Source organism: Grosmannia clavigera (assembly GCF_000143105.1).
Source record: "Grosmannia clavigera kw1407 unplaced genomic scaffold GCSC_168, whole genome shotgun sequence".
NCBI lineage: Eukaryota > Fungi > Ascomycota > Sordariomycetes > Ophiostomatales > Ophiostomataceae > Leptographium > Leptographium clavigerum.
In genome coordinates, this window is record NW_014040771.1 from 408,611 (window position 1) to 429,013 (window position 20,403).

A 20,403-nucleotide genomic window follows, 5' to 3' on the forward strand; every position below is an offset into this window, starting at 1 on the left:
TGACGGTCCGTCCATAGAAAAGCGTCTGCTATTATACCATTTGTTCCCCCTCCTTGTCCCAGCACCCAATTTCGTCTTCCTCTGCCCTTCACATGTTCCGCAGGCCGCCCAGGTCCTTCTCCATAGCACGCAGCCGCTCCTGGAGCTCCTTCTTTCTGCGCTCTAGCTCGCGCACCTCCTCTTCTTCGCGCCGGAGCTCTTCCTCTGTAGCCATGTCCGGCAGCTGGTGAGTCGCTGCAGCTCCGCCGTCGTCGTCGTAGTCGTCTTCTTCGTCTCGCCAGTCACGGTTCATCTCTTCCAGCCGCTGTGTCTGCTCGGCCACCTTGGCCTCGTAGTACGCCAGCGTGTTGTTCTGCTGTGCATGCTTCTGCCGCAGCGTCGGGATGCGCTCCAGTGCGCCTGGCAACGCGTACACCGAGCACAGCTTCTCTGCTCCCTGCAGCAACAGCCCGATGTCGACTTCTCCGGAACGCGCCCCTTTGCCGTTGCCATCACCGCTCTTCCGCGTGATCTGCGCGTGCAGGTCGCCACCCAGCACAGCCGCCACCGCGGTACGTCGCCGCGGGGCCGCGCTGGGCCGTGCACATGGCGGTCCTGTCGTTACTTCGCCCCCCGTCACGTTGAAGACGGTCTGCCGTCGGCGAGACGATGACACCGGAGCCTCGTCTACCTCGCTCGGGGCCGCCTCGGCCGCAGCCGATCGACTCGCCGGTTCTGGCACGGAGAAAAGCGCCCGCTCGTGAGCCTCAGTGTCGCGAATCAGGCCGGTGATGTCGTCATTGTAGAGCAGCGCATTGGTGAAGACTTTGGGTGGCGGGAAGCTGCCAGATTTGTCAGCCCAATACAACAACAGGAGAAGTCCTCGGAGCAGGGTAGACTCGCAAGACTCACGGCAGGCTGTCGATGCCCTGGCAGGACGCCGAGATCTGGTCCAGATAGACGCCAAGATGCGACATCTCGTACTTGCTCTGCTCTTGCTTTCAATGGATGCAGACCCCAATTCTCTTCTGCTGAAGACGCGGCACTGACGCGCTGGGACTACATAGTAGGGCGTAGCCCCGCTATCGGCACCCCCCCTCACCTCACTCTGGTTGCTGACCGCCTTCTGTCGTCAATGCAAGCTGCCCCTCCTTGCGAGTAGCGCCATCGCATGTTCCTTCTTTTGTCCAGTGCTACCGCAGAACCCGTGCAGGAATAAGGGCAGTCGCAATGCGCGATGCCCATAGGCACGCTGGCGCCAGTGAAGCCACGACTCACAAGTTACGAGATCCAGATAATAGTGACAGAATGCCAGTAAACTGATGGAAAGAGCGCCCCGGCAAGATCGCGGGCGCTCTTTCTCCACTACGTATCTTACTATGTAAGATTTCTGTTTGTCTTATGTACTATATCCCACAGCCTTGCGCGGACGCCAAGCCCGTCTTCACAAGCCTTCTTCCATTGGCGCCGTTATCCTCTCTGCTCTGTGCCCTCCAATCTGCCAACTACAGCCTCCCAGATACTATCACCACAGGTCCATTACCCTGCCACTTGCCGTGCTTCCTCGGTCACGCTGCCAAGTGCAATGGCGTCTGGGATCAAGAGGCTAGCAAAATTTTCAGACATAAAAGGACACAGGAAGCAGAGAGAAACACGAGGAAAAACCTAGGCCCGCCATAAGCCAGGGTATCTCGAGCATTGCTGCCCAAAGGCTCCTTGCTGGCCCGGTTTTTCCTCTCCTTACCGCTTGGGGGCCGCTGGCGCTAGTTCCTACTGGTGCTGTCCTTCAGTAGAAACATTGTGGGTGGGTCGGGTGGCCATTCTCGTCTTTTGTTTCCTGGCGTCTTCGCCAGCAAGGTGTAAGTCATCGAACCCGACCGAACTGCACTGGACAAGCGTTGAAGCCTCACGGTCAGAAAGAAGAGCAGGCAGCCTCTGCTCGGCCCTTTTATTTTATGAGACGGCCGCCATGAGGTGTTGCCTTTTCGTGCCTTTTTCCCTTTTTAACTTTTCTTGAAATCTTTTTTTTTTCCTAGAAAAACGGCGAGCTACGATAGATAACCGTCTCCACGGCCCCAGTTCCCACAACCCACTCAAAGTATCTTACACCGATATATCTCTCTTGCGTCGCCATCCCGCCTTGTGTATCGCCTTCCCAGCGCCGAAACACACGGCCGCACAGAAGGGCGCTCTCGCTGGACCAAAGTCCACCTGCTGAGCCAATCCGACCTGCCGGCTCCTTGACGCCCCGTTATCGTCTACCGGGCATCCATTTCCCCGTCTCGTGAACTTGCTCCATTCGCCCCCCCTCCCCCAACCCCGTTTACGTGGCCCCCAGGTTCCGTTGTGTGGGCTCTCTAACGTGCTTTCACTTGCATCAACTCTCGCCCCTCCCACCCAAAGGGCCTATTCCCAGTCAGGATCAGCAGCTAAACTGCTGCTGCAACAGCTGCAGCCCAGGTGCAGCAAACTACGGTTGTAGCACTAGCACACTCAAAGCAAGAGGTGCAGGCTCGAACACGAAGGACGGCCCAGATCTGACATCTGCCAGCTACTTCTCTGCTCGCATACATCACCCCCCGTCCTCCACCAGCCTGTCGCAACCACTCGTCTGCTGCTCTTGCATTTTTAATCTTATTTTCCTGGTCCTCCTAGCGCATTGCCCCTCCTCCCAGCGTCTTTTTCCCCATTCCTCTTTTCTGTGCTTGCCTCTTTAATTCGGCGTCTCTGGCCGTCTCTTTTCCGCGCGAAATCCTGCATCTGACCTAACACGAGGTTTATCATGACAGCCAACCAAACCCCAATACATTCCTCTCGCCGGAGGCTCATAGATTGGGTGCTCGGCCCCTGAAATTCACTGGACAATTAGTCCTTTTTACCGTTCCTCCTTCCTTTCTCTCTCTCTCTGCTCTTGCTATCTTGCGCTCTTGCGCTCTCTCTTTCTACTACTGCACACTACCATTATTTTCTCTTGTCGCCCCCGTGGGCGCACCACCGCCACAGCCAACCACCACCGCCGAGAAAATTTTAGGAGAGGTAATAAGGGGAAAAGAGAGACGACAGCCCCTCGCTAATTGCGATTAGCCGTGGCGCTTTCGGTATTGAGTGGGCGGCTGCAGAAGAAGAAAGCCTCACAGACGAGAACACGAGAACAAGAGGCACGACAGGGAACACCTGTAAACGGTGACTACACCCCGTCCAGAAGAACATATCATACCGTCCGCCGAGACGAGAGCGCCCCGAAAGCCCCCAGACGTTCACCTCGCCATCCCGGAAGCCGAACAAAGACATGTCTCACACCGCGGGCCCAGCGTCACCGCCCCAGACCCCCGTCACCGCCTCTCCGGTCAGCCACCATAAGCCGGTCCACGGACTACACGGCCGTCACAGCCACCATCTCCACCATCCTGGTCGGAACACATCCTCCCATCACGCCACAAAGCCGACTTCTCAGCATGCCAAGTTTCCCCCTCCCGGTGGCCTCGGGTCCAACAGCATTCCCTATCGCCCCAGCATTTTTCGGCAAGACGACCTATCGCCACGCTCCTCGGGCTCTTCTCCTACCATGAACACCGGCGACGACAGTGATGACGCCGAGAATGACGCTGACGATGATGATGACGAGGATGTCGATGACGATGAGGAAATGGACTCGGATTCGGATGCCAGCTCATCAGCGAGTCCCACGCCGTCCCGGTCTTCGTCCCCACAGTGGCGAGCGCCAGCCGACGTGCCAAGGTCTGCGGCACCAGATGCGCCGGCTGTACCGGATGCGTTCGATGCGCTCGACCTGCCCTCCGCACCAGATCCCGCCGCTGACGGCCTGTCTGGCTTTGTGCTCTATGCGGAAGAAACTCTAATCATAGAGGAGATCAGCGACTTTGACAGCGAAGACGGCCGTTTGCTGGTGCTCCGGCCAACCACGATCGAGGAGGCCGAATCGTCAGAGGGGCCCAGTAGCCCTACCCCGGTTCCCAGTCACACCCATCATCGGGATCGCAGCCGGCACAGGACGCCACCCGTTTTTAGCTCTTCACCCAGCCGTCCTGACATCGACGGCTACGTCATGCATGGACTGGAAGATCTCACGTGCCGGGGCGAGTCGGACGAAGACGGTGCAGCCGTGGACGACGAGCGGGACCTGACCGAGGCAGAGCATAACTTCTTTCGCTTGAGGGATCGCGAGAAAAAACGCCACCGTCGCATGACGTCGGGTAGCATCAGCAAGCGCACCATCAGCGAAAGTATTGGCAGTGACACCGATACTGAGGACCTTTCCCAGATGCCGTTGGATGCGAATGACGTCGGCGCGAGTGCACGTCGCCTGCGCCGCCGCCTTGATCGCCACAGTCTGCTATTTGCCGACCCGCCACCGCCTCGCATTGAAGAGCTGGACGAGCCAGACACCAGCGACGACGACATGATCCGGGATGGCGAGACTCTGGCCCGTGAACTGCCATACTATACTTTGGAATATATTAGCATGGAGGTGGACTCGGCCTGAACTAGACGCCTGTGCTTGCTAATGATCGCACATCCCTAATGTACTTTACGATGGCCTCACGATTACATGATCTATATTTTTCACTGTCAACTTCCCTCTTGGAGGCTGCTCAAGGGCCGGCGCAACATACACAACCTAGCAATGTCTATTGCTAAATTTCATGCTCGTCACTTTCGCGTCTCAAAGTTAATTTGTCCCTCCCCCCCCACCTCCCGGGAAAGCTCATCTGGAAGTCTCGGTTTTTGTTGGCTCTCGGTGTGGGGGATAAAGTGCAGAGAGCCGGGTAAATTGGGGTTGGCTTCATGCATCTGGCTATGTAGAAGTCTGAGTCGTGATTGTTCTTTGTGGCTCGACGTGCCTTTTCTCCTGTATGATTACGACTTCGTTCTCACTCCTGTCGTTCGCTCGTCACAGCGTGTCTGCATGTATACACATCGTGATATATTATAGAGTTGGGGCAAAGCGCATGGGTTTGTGGTGGATTGCCATATGATATGGATATAGAGGTTATACTAATGTCTATGGTGTCTTTCCACATCAGTAGTGATAAAAACATTAACTTCTGCGCACACTTCAGCATCCTTGTTGGTAAGTTTCAAGAACAAAATGCGTGAATACCGCCAAAACTGATAAGTGACATATTAGTCATCAACACATGTAGAGAAAATGTTGTGGCTTGATACTGTGGCGTATAGCGAACGAGCGGCTGAATAGGAGCCAGGCGCGGAACCAGGCGCGAAATCAGTTCCATCGCACCACCTCCCTTAGCACCGCCTTCCATCATCGAGAGTCCTCATCTCCTCGCGTTCTTCAAATCAGTCTACTACCGGTCCATGATTCGCTGTGCCTTGAAATACAATCAAAATCGAGTCAGTCGACTGCGGAATCCCTGCTGACAGCCCTACAATTCCACGGTCGGGCTCGCTTCACACTTTAGCCCACCATCTATTATCCCACGAGGCGTCCAACTAGCCGATTGCATCGCCCACGACATCGCCGATAAAGCTTTATATTTCAGGCGACACGTTGCTCCTTCTTTGCTATGAACCAGGCCGGTCCGCAGCAGGTGCCTGGAGGTGCCCAAGGCAATGGCAACGGGGCGGTACCAATGGCTGCTGGGGCAGGTGGCAACGGAGTAACCGCAGCCCAGCAGCATCAGGGCATTATGTATAGACCGGAGCAGATGCGCAACATCAAGGAGCTGTCGGCTGTTGAGAAAGCAAAGTATGAAGGCGGGCTTCGTTCTCTGTGGAAGACGTTCAACGAATCTCCAGAGGGCACCCCGGAAAAAGAAAATGCGCGACGGAAGATTTATGAGTTTGCCCCGGTTCTTGCACGAAAAGTGCGCGAGAGGCGGGCTATAGCAGCTCATCAGTTGCAACAACAACAACAACAGCAGCAGCAGCAGCAGCAGCAGCCTCAAGCCCCAGCTCAGGCTCAGACTCAGACTCAGGCTCAGACTCAGGCTCAAGCCCAGACCCAGCAGCTTATGCAGCAGCAAGCCCAGTTAGCCCAGGCCCAGGCCCAGCAGCAACAGGTTCATGCCCAACATGCCCAGCAACAGCAGGCTCGTGTTGCTGCTGCTGCAACTCCAAACGTGGGTGCTCCCAAGCCTGGACAGGCGGGGTCAACAGCAGGCGGAACGCAACAAGTCCAGCAAGACGCTCAGGCCCAACCAAGCCAGCAGCAGCAGCAGCAGCAGCAACAACAACAGCAGCCGCGACCGCAGCAGATGGCAAAGATTCCTGCCAACATTCAGCAGCATCTAAACCAGCTGACCTACTTTCCAATTCCCAGCTTTGCAGACAAGCCGCCCGAGGTAGTTGCCAAGTGGCAAGAAGACGTGAAGAAGAAGCTTGGAATCTCGTTGATGCAGATCGAAAGCGCCCGTGCCAACATGATCAAGCTGGAATCTTTATACAAGACGCGTACGGAAAGCGGAACTCTGTCAGCCGAAGACCAGAAGAGCTTTAAAGACAAGAAAGACCAGTTCCAGAGAATCCATGATGAAGCTGCCCGTTTCATCGCAAGCTATCGGAAGCAGCAGGAGGCGGCTAAGCAGTTGAAGCAGCAGCAGACGGCTGGCGGTGTTGCGACTGCCCAAATGCAGCAGCAGCAGCAGCAGCAACAACAACAACAAGCAGTCGCCGCCCAGCAACCACATGTTAGCAACATCAAGACTGAGCAAACAAATTTGCAGCACTCACAGGCCAACATTAATGGAGCCATCGAAGCTGCCAAGAAGGAGTCATTGGCAGCAGCAGCCAGACAGGGAGCTGCAGGAAATAACGGCATGGCTAGCAATGGAGCTGTTCTCGGCCAAAACAAGCCAGCCTCTGGCCCCACACAACAGACCCCGATTCCACCACCTGTCATCCCCGCAGCTGCCATGCAGCAAGCTCAGAAACAACAGCAGCAGCAGCTGCCGCAGCAACAACAGAAGCCAGCCACACAGACACCAGTCCCCCCACCTATGCCTATGAATGGTGCAATGGCTGCTTCTGCCAACAAAGCCGCTAATATTGGCACACCCACACCTATTTCGGTGGCAGCAGCACGTGTTCCAGCACAGCACTCCGCAACACCTCTCAATGCGGCACCTAGAGCGTTGTCGCACCAGAAGGCTCTTGAAGAGGCAAACAAGCAACGAACTGCTTCAATCGGCGGTGGAGGTATGTCCGGTACTCCGGGAGGTCCCAACGTGCAACCCATTGCCCCCGCTGCAGGTTCTGCTGGGGGAACGCCGATGACAACAACACCGCAGCAGCAGCAGCAGCAGCAGCAACAGCAGATTCAGATGCAGATGCAGATGCAGCAGCAGCAGATGCAACAGCAACAACAGCTTCAGCAGCAACAGCAACAGCAACAGCAACAGCAGCAGCAGCAGCAGCAACAGCAACAACAACAACAACAACAACAACAACAGCAGCAGCAGCAGCAGCAACAGGCCTCAGGTACCCCTTCAACAGCCGGCGGGTACCCGGAGCTGCGTCTGCCGCAGCGGATGACTGATAAGCTGCCGATCCCGAAGCAGCTGTCTGAGAAGGCATCTCAGATGCCGCAGCCTGTGGCCGTTGGCGGCGGTGTAGCACCAGGCCGTCCCACCTTGACGAGCGGTGGTGGTATGGTTGGTGGTGTTATGGGCCAGCCGGTTGTCGCCAAAGTGCCTGCAATTCAGATGGAGGGCGAAGGTGAACGCGTTCTGAACAAAAAGAAGTTGGATGAGTTGGTTCGCCAAGTGTGCGGTGGTACCGCAGAGGGTCATGAGGGCAACCTCTTACAACCAGACGTGGAAGAGGTAACTAGAGACGACTTCTCCCCTTTCGCTCTTGTCACTTGTCTTGGATCACTTGCTAACGAAACAGTCCGTTCTCAACCTGGCTGACTCCTTTGTCGACAATGTGCTTCACACTGCTTGTCGCAACGCCAAGGAACGCGGATCCAAAGTGCTGGAAATTCGTGACATCCAGCTTGTGCTAGAGCGTACATACAATATCCGCATCCCGGGATATTCTTCAGACGAGCTGCGCACCGTACGCAAGGTGCAACCGTCGGTGCAGTGGATCACAAAGATGAGCGTGATACAGGCAGCGAAGGTGACGTCTGGAAGCAAGAACGACTCATAGATGGCAGACGTGGTATTCATAGAGCTTTGACTCTACATGGATGATTGGGGGGCTCTTCACCTCCTTTTTGCAGCTTTACTTCGTATCAGACACGGGACTAGTTAGGAACAGGACGGCGGTTACAGGACTGGGATTACTTTTTTATTACCCCGGAATTTCGTTTATTTGGTTCGACGACTTTAGCTACGAGGTCGCTGAACACGAAGACGGCATTGATATCACATAACTTGGGTTGTAGCAACAGAGATTAGCACCACTACGCAGCACTAAATCGCCAGCTATTAGTCACATGTCTCGGTTTATTAGAGCTCTCCAAGATGTCCGCGGTTTTGCTGCAGGCACAGAAGCTAAATCATGCAGAAGGATGGGGCACGGATACAGCTCCTAGCTGTGGCAGGTTGATGCTATGTACGAAGTAGTATTTGGCATCTCAAAGCAGTAGCGGATTACGCATGGCTACTATGTACTCCGTATGTTGACAGGTTCTGCACGGTTGGGCTATGTCTGTCCGCACCGTTTAGAGATTCGATTATTTTTTGGATTATCATATATGTAACTACAAATGGACTGCACTAATACGTCGTGGTGATGGAATGCGGGCTGAGTAATGCGGGCCAAGGTGGACACGAATGGGTCCTGACCAAGGCAGCCATGGACAAACGTCACGCGAAACGCCGCCTTCCTGCCTGATCTGCTGGCAACGCTGGTACTGTAGACTTTCCACCCTATATCTTGGGTGCTAGAACTAGTCGTAGCCAGTACTTATTGCGCCCCAACAACCCAACTACAAGGACACTTTAACATTATACTAGGACTGCGACACCTGTGGCTCGCGTATCGCTGCCTCTGTAGAGCATTAATTTGCAGCTGTCCAACCCAATTGCCAATTCTCATCTCCAGCTGCCTGCATTTCACCAGGCCATTTTCTTCGAATTGGCCGTGTGCTTGCTCTTTCTCTCTATTTTGCCTTCTCTGCTCCCACCATCTACCGCCTGGTTGTCGCTCTCCCTGCTAAAAGACGAATGCGTCAGCAGAAAGTCTAAGGCTTTGTCAAGCTGACCACCGCCCGGACCTGTCGAACTAGACCACATAATTCTTTTCGGCTCAGCCCTGTGTCTTCTCGACTTTCTCCCTTGGACAAACAAATTACGAGATAAACCCAGCACATCAACCCCCCATTTCCATTTCTGGGTCCTCCACGACTATCGCTAGGAGAATACAAAAACAGCAGCGTTTATAGAGTAGAGGAGAGAAGCATACAATTACAAGAAGTGTCCGCATAGGAGCATCACCCGCAACTGCAAATTCCAACGGCACGCTCACCATTGCGTCAGCCGCAAACACACTTGCCAGATCACCTCTGCATTATCGTTTCCCGTCACACCCCCCCAAAGGCCATTCGAAATGCCAGGGAAGACGCCTCACGGCAACGGGAAGGAGCCGGTCGAGAATAGCGGCGTTCGGAATAGCAAGGAGATCGAGGAAGCTGCGCTCAAGAGCAAAAAAAAGGCCGTCGCGAGCAAGGATGGTGACGAGGAGATGACCGTTGTCGTGCCACCGTCAAAGGCTAGCAAGCAAGGCGCACTAGACGGTGCTGACGGCGACGTGGCCATGGACGATGAAGGCGCGTCCGCGGAAGACGAGGCCGTCAAGATCGACCCAGCCGTCCAAACATCTGCAGGTTTGTGGCCTTAGCCGGCCCCATGAGCTCTCCAGAGTCTGCAATGGAATTGTGCTGACCCGTCACGCCACTAGATATCAAATCCAGCTTCGCTCTTCTCGAACGTGCGGTGATCCATTTCGATGCCCGATTCTCTCTCCGAGCGCTACGGTCCATCTCGTCCCTCCGCAAACGCATAACCCCGGAGATCCTTGCGGGCGTTATCGTGGAGACCTTTTCGGTCACGTCCGCTTCGGCCGCCGTAGCAAAACAGCTGCTCGCCGCTCTGGGTCAGGAGGACTTGTCGCTGGGTTCGCGGCCAAGCCCGGAGATGGAGCTCGATACTCCGGCTGCGTCAACGCCGCCCAAGAACGGAGCTTCCCCGGCAGCTCCTCCCTCGGCAGCTTCCAAGAAGGACGCCATCCCCGAGATTGACATTTTCCTTGGCATCCTGGCCCAGGTCTACCTGTTCGACTCCAAGCAGTTTCAGCGCGGCTTCGATATTTCACGCACCCTGGCTGATCGCATACACGCTCTGAACCGCCGCACACTCGATTCTCTCTCGGCCAAGGTGTACTTCTACTACTCGCTATTTAGTGAACAGCTTGCTCCGCTACCGCCATCGCCGCAGTCTCCTGTCATTGCCATACGCCCGGCCCTGCTGGCAGCCCTGCGCACGGCTGTCCTCCGCAAGGACGTGGACACACAGGCTGCTGTGATCGTACTGTTGCTACGGAATTACCTCTCCACATCGCACATTATACAGGCCGATCTTCTGGTCTCGCACACCAAGTTCCCGGAAAATGCTGCGAACAACCAGGTCGCCCGCTTCCTGTACTACCTTGGTCGCATTCGTGCGATCCAGCTGAACTATACCGAGGCCCATGAACACCTGACTGCTGCCACACGGAAGGCGCCGTCAAGCCCTTCTGCTGTGGGCTTCGCGCAGACAGCGACCAAGCTGATGCTTGTGGTTGAGCTGTTGATGGGCGACATTCCCGAGCGGGCTATTTTCCGGCAACCGACCATTGAACATGCCCTGCACCCATACTTTTTGCTGGTGCAGGCCGTGCGGGTCGGCAACTTGGAGGACTTTGAGACCACCATTGCGGACCACGCAGACACATTCCGCAAGGACAGCACGTACACGCTCATCCTGCGCTTGCGGCAGAACGTGATCAAGACAGGCATCCGGATGATGTCGCTGTCGTATAGCCGTATCTCACTGCGCGACATCTGCATTCGTCTGCATCTCGGTAGCGAAGAGTCGGCCGAGTACATCGTGGCAAAGGCGATCCGGGATGGTGTTATCGAGGCCACGCTGGACCGTGAGCGCGGATTCATGAAGAGCAAAGAGGTTGGCGATGTATACGCAACACGGGAGCCGGGCGAGGCCTTCCACGAACGCATCCGGGCCTGTCTTGCTCTACACGATGAGAGTGTCAAGGTACTTGGACCCTCCAGCACCTGCTTTGAGCTATGTGGGCATGTGCATGTTTGAGACTAACGTTGGCGCTTTAGGCAATGCGGTTCCCTATGAACCAACACCGACTGGAGCTCAAGAATGCTCAGGAAGCACGAGAGCGTGAACGGGAAATGGCAAAGGAGATACAAGATGGGGACTTGGACGAGGATGATTTGGGCGGCGACTTTGACGGGATGTAATAGTCTGATCTCTGCGCTAAAGCTTTGCCCGTCATTCGCCGATTCTCCTGGCTCACCGGCCTCGCTCTCGCCATCGCATTCTCTTTGTCGGACTGTCATAGCTTTGTATCTCTCATCGGGACCATACTATACTGTTGTCTCTACTACATCACCCCCCATGTATTTTTCCTCTACCAGAATCGACAATTCTCATCGTTGGCTTGTGTTTTTGTATCCTGCGCTGGACCGACATTGGTTCCCGATGGCTTAGGGGTGTAGGATGATGTGATTAAATGGAAGAAAGAAGGCATGGAAGGGCCGGATAATTAAAACGTTCAATCACGCTGTGGCATGGACACATGCGCGGAAGTGAACAAAAGTGTGAGAGACAGGCGTTGTAGATCACTTGCGGAAATTGTCCCAATTGAGGCTCAAACATTTGACTCGGCCATCTGATCGGAGCTCGCACATATATCTTGGCGAGACGAGGCTGTGAAGCTAGCAAGTTTGCCACACAGCGGCAAAACATCACATTACTGGCAGTTAGTGCGCCGCCACCCGCACTTTTACAGCACACATGAGCCCCGGAATTTAGCGCACCTTCAGCCAAAAAGCACACCCAAAAGAGGCGCCGCCGCCTCTGCATGTGCAAAACTCTATATATCGTCACTACATCTTCTGTGTCTCTCCCGCCTCTCCCACCGAACGTGTCTGCATTCGTCCGCCACGGGTTGCCCTGCCACAGAAGTTGTTAAGAACAAAGTAGGACATTGCCTCATACGGCTGGATTTTGAAACTATGGCGGCGTCACTTGCACCCGAGTGCAACGAAATGAAGGAGTAAGCATCTCCCCGGATTGTCTGTTTACTTTGCTGACTTTTCCCCTCAGGAAATACGACACATGCTTCCTGAAGTGGTACAGCGAAGGTAGGCTTATCTTTTTTTTTTTTTTTTGAGCACATTGACCTGCCTTTTTGATCTGGTGTATATCCCTAATTCTGGGCGTGTAGAGTTTCTTAAGAAAAGCTCGACGTCAACCGAGAGCAAGGACAAGTGTGACGGTCTCTTTAAAGACTACCAGAAATGCCTACAGGTGAGAGCCAATGCAATCTTGCTCAACAAATCCCATCGTGCGCCATACACGAGTCCTGTTGCGCTGCAAACGCTGACATGACTGAAAAGGTGGCTTTGAAGCAGAAGGGGATCGACAAGCTGGTCGAAGAGGCAAGGGAAGACCAGAAGGAGAATGACCACGTCTACATGGGACGAAAATGAAGATATGAAGTCACTTATTGAACTAACTTACGGGGCTATGGCGCCGGATAGCTGGAGTAAAAGTCTAATACTGTGTGGTCATATTTCATCTCTTCATACTCTTTTCATATTATACCTACCTCCGAAAGCTGCCTGCGTGCCACACTTCTCAGTTTCGTGCATTATATCACAATGAGCATGATGCGAACCTGAAACGTCCGACAGAACATCAATCTTGCCCAAAATTTCAGATGTGACTTGATGTGACTTGATGACACAGAAATACTAGATGGTGCTTACATCACAGCGTGTCGTCTTCCTATTCATGGCGTGCATTCGCACTTCCCCTCTGTCCACGTTGCAGCTCAAACAAATCGATATGATTCGCCAGGCTGCTAGCATGAGATGTGGGGCATTTCCAGTCGCAACTGATGCACAGAGACTCGCAAGTTAACCACCTATTTTTTAATTATTTACAATAAGCTGCAGGGACGGCTTGTTACTACAGGATTAACGAGGTAATGCGCGCCTGTTCTTTCCGTGCGATCAGCCTCTGATCCAACACATAAACACAAGAGGCGGCCACGAAGTGCAGCACGACCACGACAGAAGACGACGACGCTGCGCCTCTTTTTTATATTTCGATCCCGCGACAGGCCAAACTGCACGTCACCTCGTTGCTACCACCAACACAGCCTCCTCCTTGTTGGACCCTTGACAATACCATTCTCTCCTTCCCCCGAGTACAATTGCTACAAAACCCGTACAAAGCCCATACGACAACCTTCCAACATTCACACCTCAAAGCTGTCTCAGATCAAGCCTGTCCGCCCTCTTGTGTTGCGAAGCCAAACCTGTCCTGCTTGCCGCCTGTATTGCTAGCAGCCATACCGTTTTGACGATCAACCCGGCATGTACACCTCACAATAGGAACGGCGGATTCTATGCACCCCTTCTCCATCTTGACCCTCGGGATCTTTGTGGCCGGCTACATCACAGCTCGCTGGGACTTGGTTACTCGTCTCTATGAGCTGGCCATCTTCGCCTGGAACTACGGAGTCGTCGTACGAGAACCCAGTCCTCTTCATCTTATCCATTGACCGCAGAACGTTTTCCTAACTGCTTCGTATGGCCACACACCGCAGACTCGTGCCGCCCGGGGCTTTGCCGTGCTTTCTCTGTTCTTCGTCCTCATTTTTATCCCAGTGGAACGATTGGCGACAAGAGAGGCCAGTCTGGTAAGATTCTCCCTCTTCCCGGCAGATATTGTTGGCCGGTCCGCAAGCGTGCCAGTGTACTGATCTGGGTTGTCTCATTATAGCATCCACGGTCTCCTGGGTACGGCATATCGGCGCGAGAGCAATTGAGGCGGCGCGGTTCCTTCTAAGCGTGGACGAACACCCTCTTCATATTTAACGTGGCCCTCCGTTTCGTTGTGCCACTCCTCGTGGGTTGTCATGCCAGAGCATGATGGCCTGATGCGTATATTTTGGCCCATCGACATTGCGAGGTCGGAGCACCCTGGCGTTGTGGTGGGGTGGAAGAACTCGCCTCTCGATGTCTTTGTCGTCGCCATCCTGGAAGACGCAGACGTGCAGCATGTTGAGTTCGCCCTCAAGGTCGGAACGTTCTTCCGAAGCAGCTCGCACCCGGTCTCGCGCATCTATGAGCTATGCGGCCAGCCGAGCATGCACGTCCTAGGCTTGTCCAATGCTGTCGATAACAGCCCCGAGATCGACCCGTCCTGGGTCCGTGTCGCAACAGGCCCGGGCCTGCGCATGCCCCAGGTCACCTGCGCCCGGTCCTCCAACATCCAGCTTGTCCTGTTTCGACGGCCCCTCCCGCACAGCATGCAGTACATATCCCTCAACCCCATCTCGCTGGCCCTCGAAGATTGCTACGACAGCTCGGGAGGCAGCCGAACAGAACCGACAGACGAAATCGAGGCTGAAGATGAAAGGAAGGAGCGGCTGCGCAAAGAGAAGTATCAGCAGCTTCTGTCCAAGCTTAAGCTGCATTCCGTGGTGAGGCGCACGCCGTCGCCCAAGGAACGCGCCCTCCCACGGATCGTCAACCAGATCAACTGGTCGTGGGAGCTCGAGAGGCTGCTGCAGAAGAACGTGTCGCGCATCGGAACCCGGTCGAAGCGTGTCCTCAGCATGTCCGAACGTGTTGTAGAGTCGGCCACCACAATGAAGGACAATGTAGTCCACTGGATCTGGGAATTCATCATGATGTATGTGGTGCCCGTCATAACGCGCATCTTCGTGCTGGGACTCCTAGGCCATCGAATCGCTGCTGAGATGCTGCTGCTCGTTCTAGAGTGGCGGGCGCGGCCGAGATACGCCGCTCTCAAAGACAGTTCGGCTACGGCGCAGCAGGTAGAAATCCGGCTTCTGCAGTTCTGCTACTGGCCTATGCAGTACGTCACTTTGCGCCAGCGCAAGAACGACTGGGAAAGCGTGACGACCAGCCATCCGGACTACATTCGTTTTTACAACAGCCTCTGGCTGGTGGCTAACGACGTCATCATTGGCATCGCTCTGGGCTCGTACATTATCGACAACGCCGGATGGGTCGCCGAGCAAATTAGTAACCTACTGAGCACATACACGGTGGAGGCCCTGCAGAGGAGCATATCGTGGCTGATGGGGTGGCCGGCCGGCCTGAAGCTCAATGGCGAGCTGGCCGCTTTTCTAGGAGACTTGTTTCTATGGGTTATTGACTATTGGGCGAGTATGTTTGAAAATTTCTTCTGAACCGTCCTGTCCGTCTGCTAACTTCTGGGCAAGACTGCATCGAGGCGCTCCGTCCGGCGCTGCCTCAGATCATTTGGTTCATCGGCTTCTCCAGCTTTGCTGGGGCCAGCATGCCGATTGCCCTCTTTTCCGACCTTCTTTCCATTTTGACGATCCATATATATTCATTCTACCTCGCATCGGCGCGTATATACCACTGGCAGCTGTCCATCTTGATATCGCTGTTCCACCTTTTCCGGGGCAAAAAACACAACGTCTTACGAAACCGGATCGACTCCTGTGATTATGACCTGGACCAGCTACTGGTCGGCACCATCCTGTTCACCTTTCTCTTTTTCCTCCTACCGACCGTCGTCGTGTTCTACCTTAATTTTGCTATTGCTCGAATGGTCATTATCACGTTGAAGGCTGTTTTTGACACCCTTCTCGCTTTCCTCAACCACTTCCCTCTGTTTGCCCTCATGCTTCGGGTCAAGGATCCAAGGCGCCTCCCGGGTTAGTACCAATGACCAGGCTCTATTGGAGAGGAAAATGCGCAAACGTGTGCTAATCTGCTGTCCCTCTAGGTGGCATTCGTTTTGAGCTTCGAGATACCTATAACTTTATGACCGCATCACCCACTGCTTCATCGCCAAGCATTCCGTCCACCTCCATTATTTTCCTCAAGGTATACGCCACGTATTCTCAGATAAGACAAGAGTACGAGCTTCTAACAGGTGTACTTCCTCTAGCCTATTCCTCTGTCTTTCAAGGCGATGTTCCATCAGTATTTTCGCATGGGCTCACGTATCCGCAAACACTACGTCTCGCCGCGCGTACTACTCTGCCTCTTGACCGGCAAGTTTGTACCGCCGATCAATCGCAAGAATCTGTACAGCCTACAATACAGCATGCTCCCGACTCGGCGAACGGGAATCTGGGAGATGTGGGAGGCACTCAAGTCTTTGCCTCCACCCAAGGCCAAACGTATGGTCTTTCCGCGACTAAATACCAGCAGAAAGTACCCAGGACAAAATGGAAGTAGTGGTCGGTCACGATCGTGACACAACGAAGTCCGGGCTTACCCTGATGTATGAAATGTCAGTTGCCGACCTAATAAGTACTCCGCGCCTTCTTAATAAACCGACATACATAACAGTAAGATATCGTCTACCGAATGCTCGCCGTGTGCATGATCGGTGTTCCATTGTGCGACATCACGTGACACGAGAAATAGCTCATCGGGAACTATCTTACCATCCCCAGACAAAGCTTTCCCCGCACACGCACCCATGCATGGCCAAATAAATGAAATAAAGACAGAACGGGAAAGTGCACTCCGGGCTGGCGTAAGTGGCAGGTTTATAAAAGGTCGATGTTGCCTTCTCCTCTTTCTTCTCCTCACTTTGTAAATCCAATTTTCCTTCCGATTCTATCCATTTTCCGTGTTCCTGTTGTAAACCAACGGCCGCCTTGACTATTAAATACCATTATCAATGTCCACCAATAGACCTGAAATTTATCTGCCCTATCCAATTGAGTGGCAGAGCTAGGCCTTCATAGCTCCAAGTGGAGTTTTTTTTGGCGCCGGAAGGAACGGCCGCCTGCACCATGCTTTCCGATGGGTCAACTAGAGAGAAAAGTTGACTGCCGCTGGTTTCGAGATGCGATTCAAGAGAAATTGACAAAGCCAGCAGCAGTTTGCTACTCGTGGGACATTGAGCCGATCTGTCATACAGCGACGCTAACCACAGACCCCCCATGGTGTTAAGGTGAATTTGACGCTTGACGTCCAAGTTTACGACCCAGTTCGCAACTTAAGGTGGTGGATATGAAGATTAGAGTTCACATCCGTGTTGAGAAGACGCGCCAGAAATTCATACAGTCGCATGGCTTCAGAGATAAGAAAGAAGCCGTTTTACAGATACAAAGAGATTACCGGTAGATCTCCATCTGATTGTGGTGAATGCAATACCTCAATTCCCCTATTTTCATTCATTCCTCTTTTCCCGTCAATCAACAAGTGCCTCGCCCGTCTCCAGGTCAGATATTTTTGGTTGAAAATTTTTATTGTTTCTTTTTTTACAAGGTTCGGTTTGCCTTTCCCTCCATATTTACAAACCTCGAATTTCCTGATTATCTTGCTTTCGTGTTGTCGTTGATCGTACACTTCGGCAATATTTGACTGGATTGCGGCATTTCCCAACCAAACGTTCACTCCTCTATGCGGCCATGGTGGGTCGACAAAAAAACGGCGAGTGATCAGAGAGACGCCAACCTCGGGTCCCTCAGGAATGAAAGGGGTGAGGCGTGCTGATTGTCGTTGTTTACGTCTAGATCCAATGGTTAGCTGAGAGTTCGGCGCCGTGGAGGCAAAGCTGCCCCCAGTCGCGATTGCGGGGAAGGGGGGTAAAGACGTACGAACTTGGCCATGAGGGCAACCATCAGATCGAACAGACCAATGGCCTCGACGAAGGCGAAACCCAGAATGGCGTACTGGAAGAGCTGGCCACGGAGAGCCGGGTTGCGGGCGACACCCTGGATCAGGGCAGCGAAGACCAGGCCGATACCGATACCGGCACCAGTCAGACCAATGGCGGCAGAGCCCATACCAATGTTCTTGGAGACCTCAACGGCAGCGTTGGCGATCTCAGAGCTGTACATGCGGCGGCCAGCGAAGGCGTTCTTGGTGGCGGCCTGGACCAGGAGGCTGGGGGTCTGCTGGCGCTTGACGGCCTGGAACGGGCTCGGGCGGGCGGCAGCTGGTGAGGGCAAAGTCAGCAATGATGCTCGCATTCACCAATTGATGGCCCATGTTGATCGATTGGGCTTGTCCGGATGATCCGGGATGAAAATTATTTGAGGCCAGTTGTGCGATAAGCTCTAGCTCCGAGAGCTGCTTGAAAACACCTCATACAAAACGAGCAATTGAAATCAATGCATCGCCGGAACAGATGCCGAATTGATGTCAAACAAGCCAGCGCTGTTGGGGGGGGTGGGGGTTCAAAGGCGGGGGAGGGAATATATCGAAAGAAAGCTGTCGGCGGCTTACCGGTGATGGTGCGCTTAGCAGCGACCGTCCGCATGGCAGGACGAGCGGCCTTAGTGGCCATGGTGGTCATTCTGGAGGCGAGGACGCGGGAAGCCATTGCGACGGTTATGTGAAACTGCGAAGGAGGCAGAAAAAAAAAGAGGATGCAGAAGATGGAGGGAAGATGGAAGAGGAAGAAAAAATGCAAAGCGAGGCAAGGCAAAAGATTTTTCTTTTGTTTGGGGTGTGGATAAGGGTGGGAGGAGAGGGAAGAAAGGGGAGGGAAAGAAAAAAATAGTGGGAGAAAAGCGAGAAAAGAGGGAAGGGGGGGCAGGGAAAGGAGAAAGGAGGAGCCGAGAATGGACGAAGGGGAATGAGTGAATTCAGTGCAAGCCGGGAAAAAAAGAAGTGGGAACTACCGGGTCCCAGCTTGGCCTTGGTGGTTGATGGTGGGTACTCTCGGACAACCTCACTCAAGACACTGCACACACGCTACGACGACCAGCTACAGGACGAAGTCTGCCTACGGAGCATACGCTATACGGAGGCACGGAGGCATTCTGCTGCTACAAGGGGGCGATGGTTGACCTGATAGGTCAATGGGTGGGAGCTACAACGGGCGCTCAGGGCAAGCTTCGACGAGCAGCCTCGTGGAGGCGTTCGTTTCCATTTCTTCCGGGGAAAGTTCCCACTGTTTCCTCCACCACAGGGCACAGAATCAAAGCTTACGGGGGACATGGGCAACGGATGACGTGTGTCCAGAGATGGAGATTACTGGCTCCAGTTTGACTGCGTATGGCTAGAACAAAGCCCGAACCGAGAAGGACGGACGAGGCTTGACAATTGCGAAAGGAAGACTGGATGATGACAACCTGAAGCTGGCCGAGCAAGAAGGGCAGACGAAACCGCATACGAGTGCATGCCAAAAATGAAGAAGGAACCAAGCTGCAAGGATTGGGGTGCGTGTGGTGCACTGGGGCCCTCCGTTTCGGACAAAGTCGGAAGACGGACGAATCAGAACGTGCAGAGACCTAAGGGATTTGACGAGGCATGTCCACTTTGCCGGAGCCAGTGCGGACAACTTCGATGATCCATGGCGGCGTTGGTGATGGGATTGCGGGACAGAACCATGACGAAGCGACCCCGACCCCTCTACAGAGTATGGGCTTTCGTCAAGCTCCTTCCCGACGGCAACTGCTTCTGAGCAGCCGCAAGCGCGAGAGACAGCCGTCCCGATGGGTGCGATGGGCGCGCTGCTGGCCTGTGGTCGGAGGCATCGAATCTGAGCTGCGTTGAGATAAGATTTTTCCATTTGTGTGACGGAACACCCAGGTGATAGAGCCACGCCTCTTCCCGCTGCTCTGGGCGTCCTTATTGGCTGCTTGCTGCTCCCGCCGCAGTCCATATTTCGCCAAACAGTGGGTACTTGCAGCCACAGAGACCCTCAGCCCCCACTTAGCAGCAGCACCAGTGCCAAGCGCGCCAGGCACATGAGGTACTGGGTACCTGCTCTAAGAGGTCAGTGTGCGGGCCACGCGTGTACCTAGACAATTCTTGCTATGGGCAACTCCGTTACGACAATTCCATCAGGAAGGCACAACTCGTCCGTCTGCCCGATTGTGCCCAGCGGCCGTTTCTCGAGAGTTATGGAACAGCACGACGTCGGAAACGGAGACGGCCTGAGGCGCAGAACGGCCCTCTTCGGGCTCTCGGAACGACTTGGTCGGGAAGCGGCAAGGCTCCCCGCAAGTACGGAGTATACCTGCGAAACTCGCCAAACCGCCTGGATCTCCCTCAAAGAGTTGTCAACAATGGTTAGGCGGTTTCTATTACTTTTACAGAGTACTGCAGAGCGTAATTACAAGAACCACCCTAGCAGAGAATATCGAGAAGCGGAATGTTATATTACTTCGGCAGCCGCTGGGACGACTGTGACTTTAGGTATAGTCAACCTTTTCGAAGCTGGA

At 54.2% G+C, this 20,403-nt stretch overlaps 7 protein-coding genes across 7 annotated transcripts; 5 read left to right on the forward strand and 2 right to left on the reverse strand.

Annotated features, from left to right (window-relative positions):
* Nucleotides 1–88: 88 nt before the first annotated feature.
* On the reverse strand, nt 89–956 carry CMQ_1896 (dash complex, subunit spc34; the record flags this gene model as incomplete). Its single annotated transcript, XM_014314822.1, has 2 exons — nt 89–821; nt 892–956. The coding sequence occupies 2 exons, from the start codon at nt 954–956 to the stop codon at nt 89–91; spliced, it is 798 nt and encodes a 265-aa protein (XP_014170297.1).
* A 2,669-nt stretch (nt 957–3,625) lies between these two features.
* On the forward strand, nt 3,626–4,483 carry CMQ_2055 (uncharacterized protein; the record flags this gene model as incomplete). Its single annotated transcript, XM_014314981.1, has 1 exon — nt 3,626–4,483. The coding sequence occupies one exon, from the start codon at nt 3,626–3,628 to the stop codon at nt 4,481–4,483; it is 858 nt and encodes a 285-aa protein (XP_014170456.1).
* A 1,042-nt stretch (nt 4,484–5,525) lies between these two features.
* CMQ_1951 (transcription initiation factor tfiid subunit) lies at nt 5,526–8,109 on the forward strand (the record flags this gene model as incomplete). The annotated part of the gene is made up of 4 exons (XM_014314877.1): nt 5,526–5,825; nt 5,919–7,184; nt 7,485–7,781; nt 7,849–8,109. 4 exons carry the CDS (start codon nt 5,526–5,528, stop codon nt 8,107–8,109), a joined length of 2,124 nt encoding a protein of 707 aa, XP_014170352.1.
* A 1,404-nt stretch (nt 8,110–9,513) lies between these two features.
* CMQ_2069 (proteasome regulatory particle subunit) lies at nt 9,514–11,434 on the forward strand (the record flags this gene model as incomplete). Its single annotated transcript, XM_014314995.1, has 3 exons — nt 9,514–9,790; nt 9,865–11,216; nt 11,291–11,434. The coding sequence occupies 3 exons, from the start codon at nt 9,514–9,516 to the stop codon at nt 11,432–11,434; spliced, it is 1,773 nt and encodes a 590-aa protein (XP_014170470.1).
* A 777-nt stretch (nt 11,435–12,211) lies between these two features.
* Nucleotides 12,212–12,688, forward strand: CMQ_1969 (mitochondrial distribution/morphology protein; the record flags this gene model as incomplete). Its single annotated transcript, XM_014314895.1, has 4 exons — nt 12,212–12,252; nt 12,303–12,340; nt 12,424–12,506; nt 12,596–12,688. 4 exons carry the CDS (start codon nt 12,212–12,214, stop codon nt 12,686–12,688), a joined length of 255 nt encoding a protein of 84 aa, XP_014170370.1.
* A 1,436-nt stretch (nt 12,689–14,124) lies between these two features.
* Nucleotides 14,125–16,469, forward strand: CMQ_2042 (n-acetylglucosaminyl transferase component GPI1; the record flags this gene model as incomplete). Its single annotated transcript, XM_014314968.1, has 4 exons — nt 14,125–15,403; nt 15,460–15,921; nt 15,993–16,093; nt 16,158–16,469. 4 exons carry the CDS (start codon nt 14,125–14,127, stop codon nt 16,467–16,469), a joined length of 2,154 nt encoding a protein of 717 aa, XP_014170443.1.
* Nucleotides 16,470–17,732: 1,263 nt separating this feature from the next.
* On the reverse strand, nt 17,733–18,554 carry CMQ_1880 (ATP synthase subunit; the record flags this gene model as incomplete). Its single annotated transcript, XM_014314806.1, has 3 exons — nt 17,733–17,738; nt 17,827–18,167; nt 18,458–18,554. 3 exons carry the CDS (start codon nt 18,552–18,554, stop codon nt 17,733–17,735), a joined length of 444 nt encoding a protein of 147 aa, XP_014170281.1.
* Nucleotides 18,555–20,403: the final 1,849 nt, after the last annotated feature.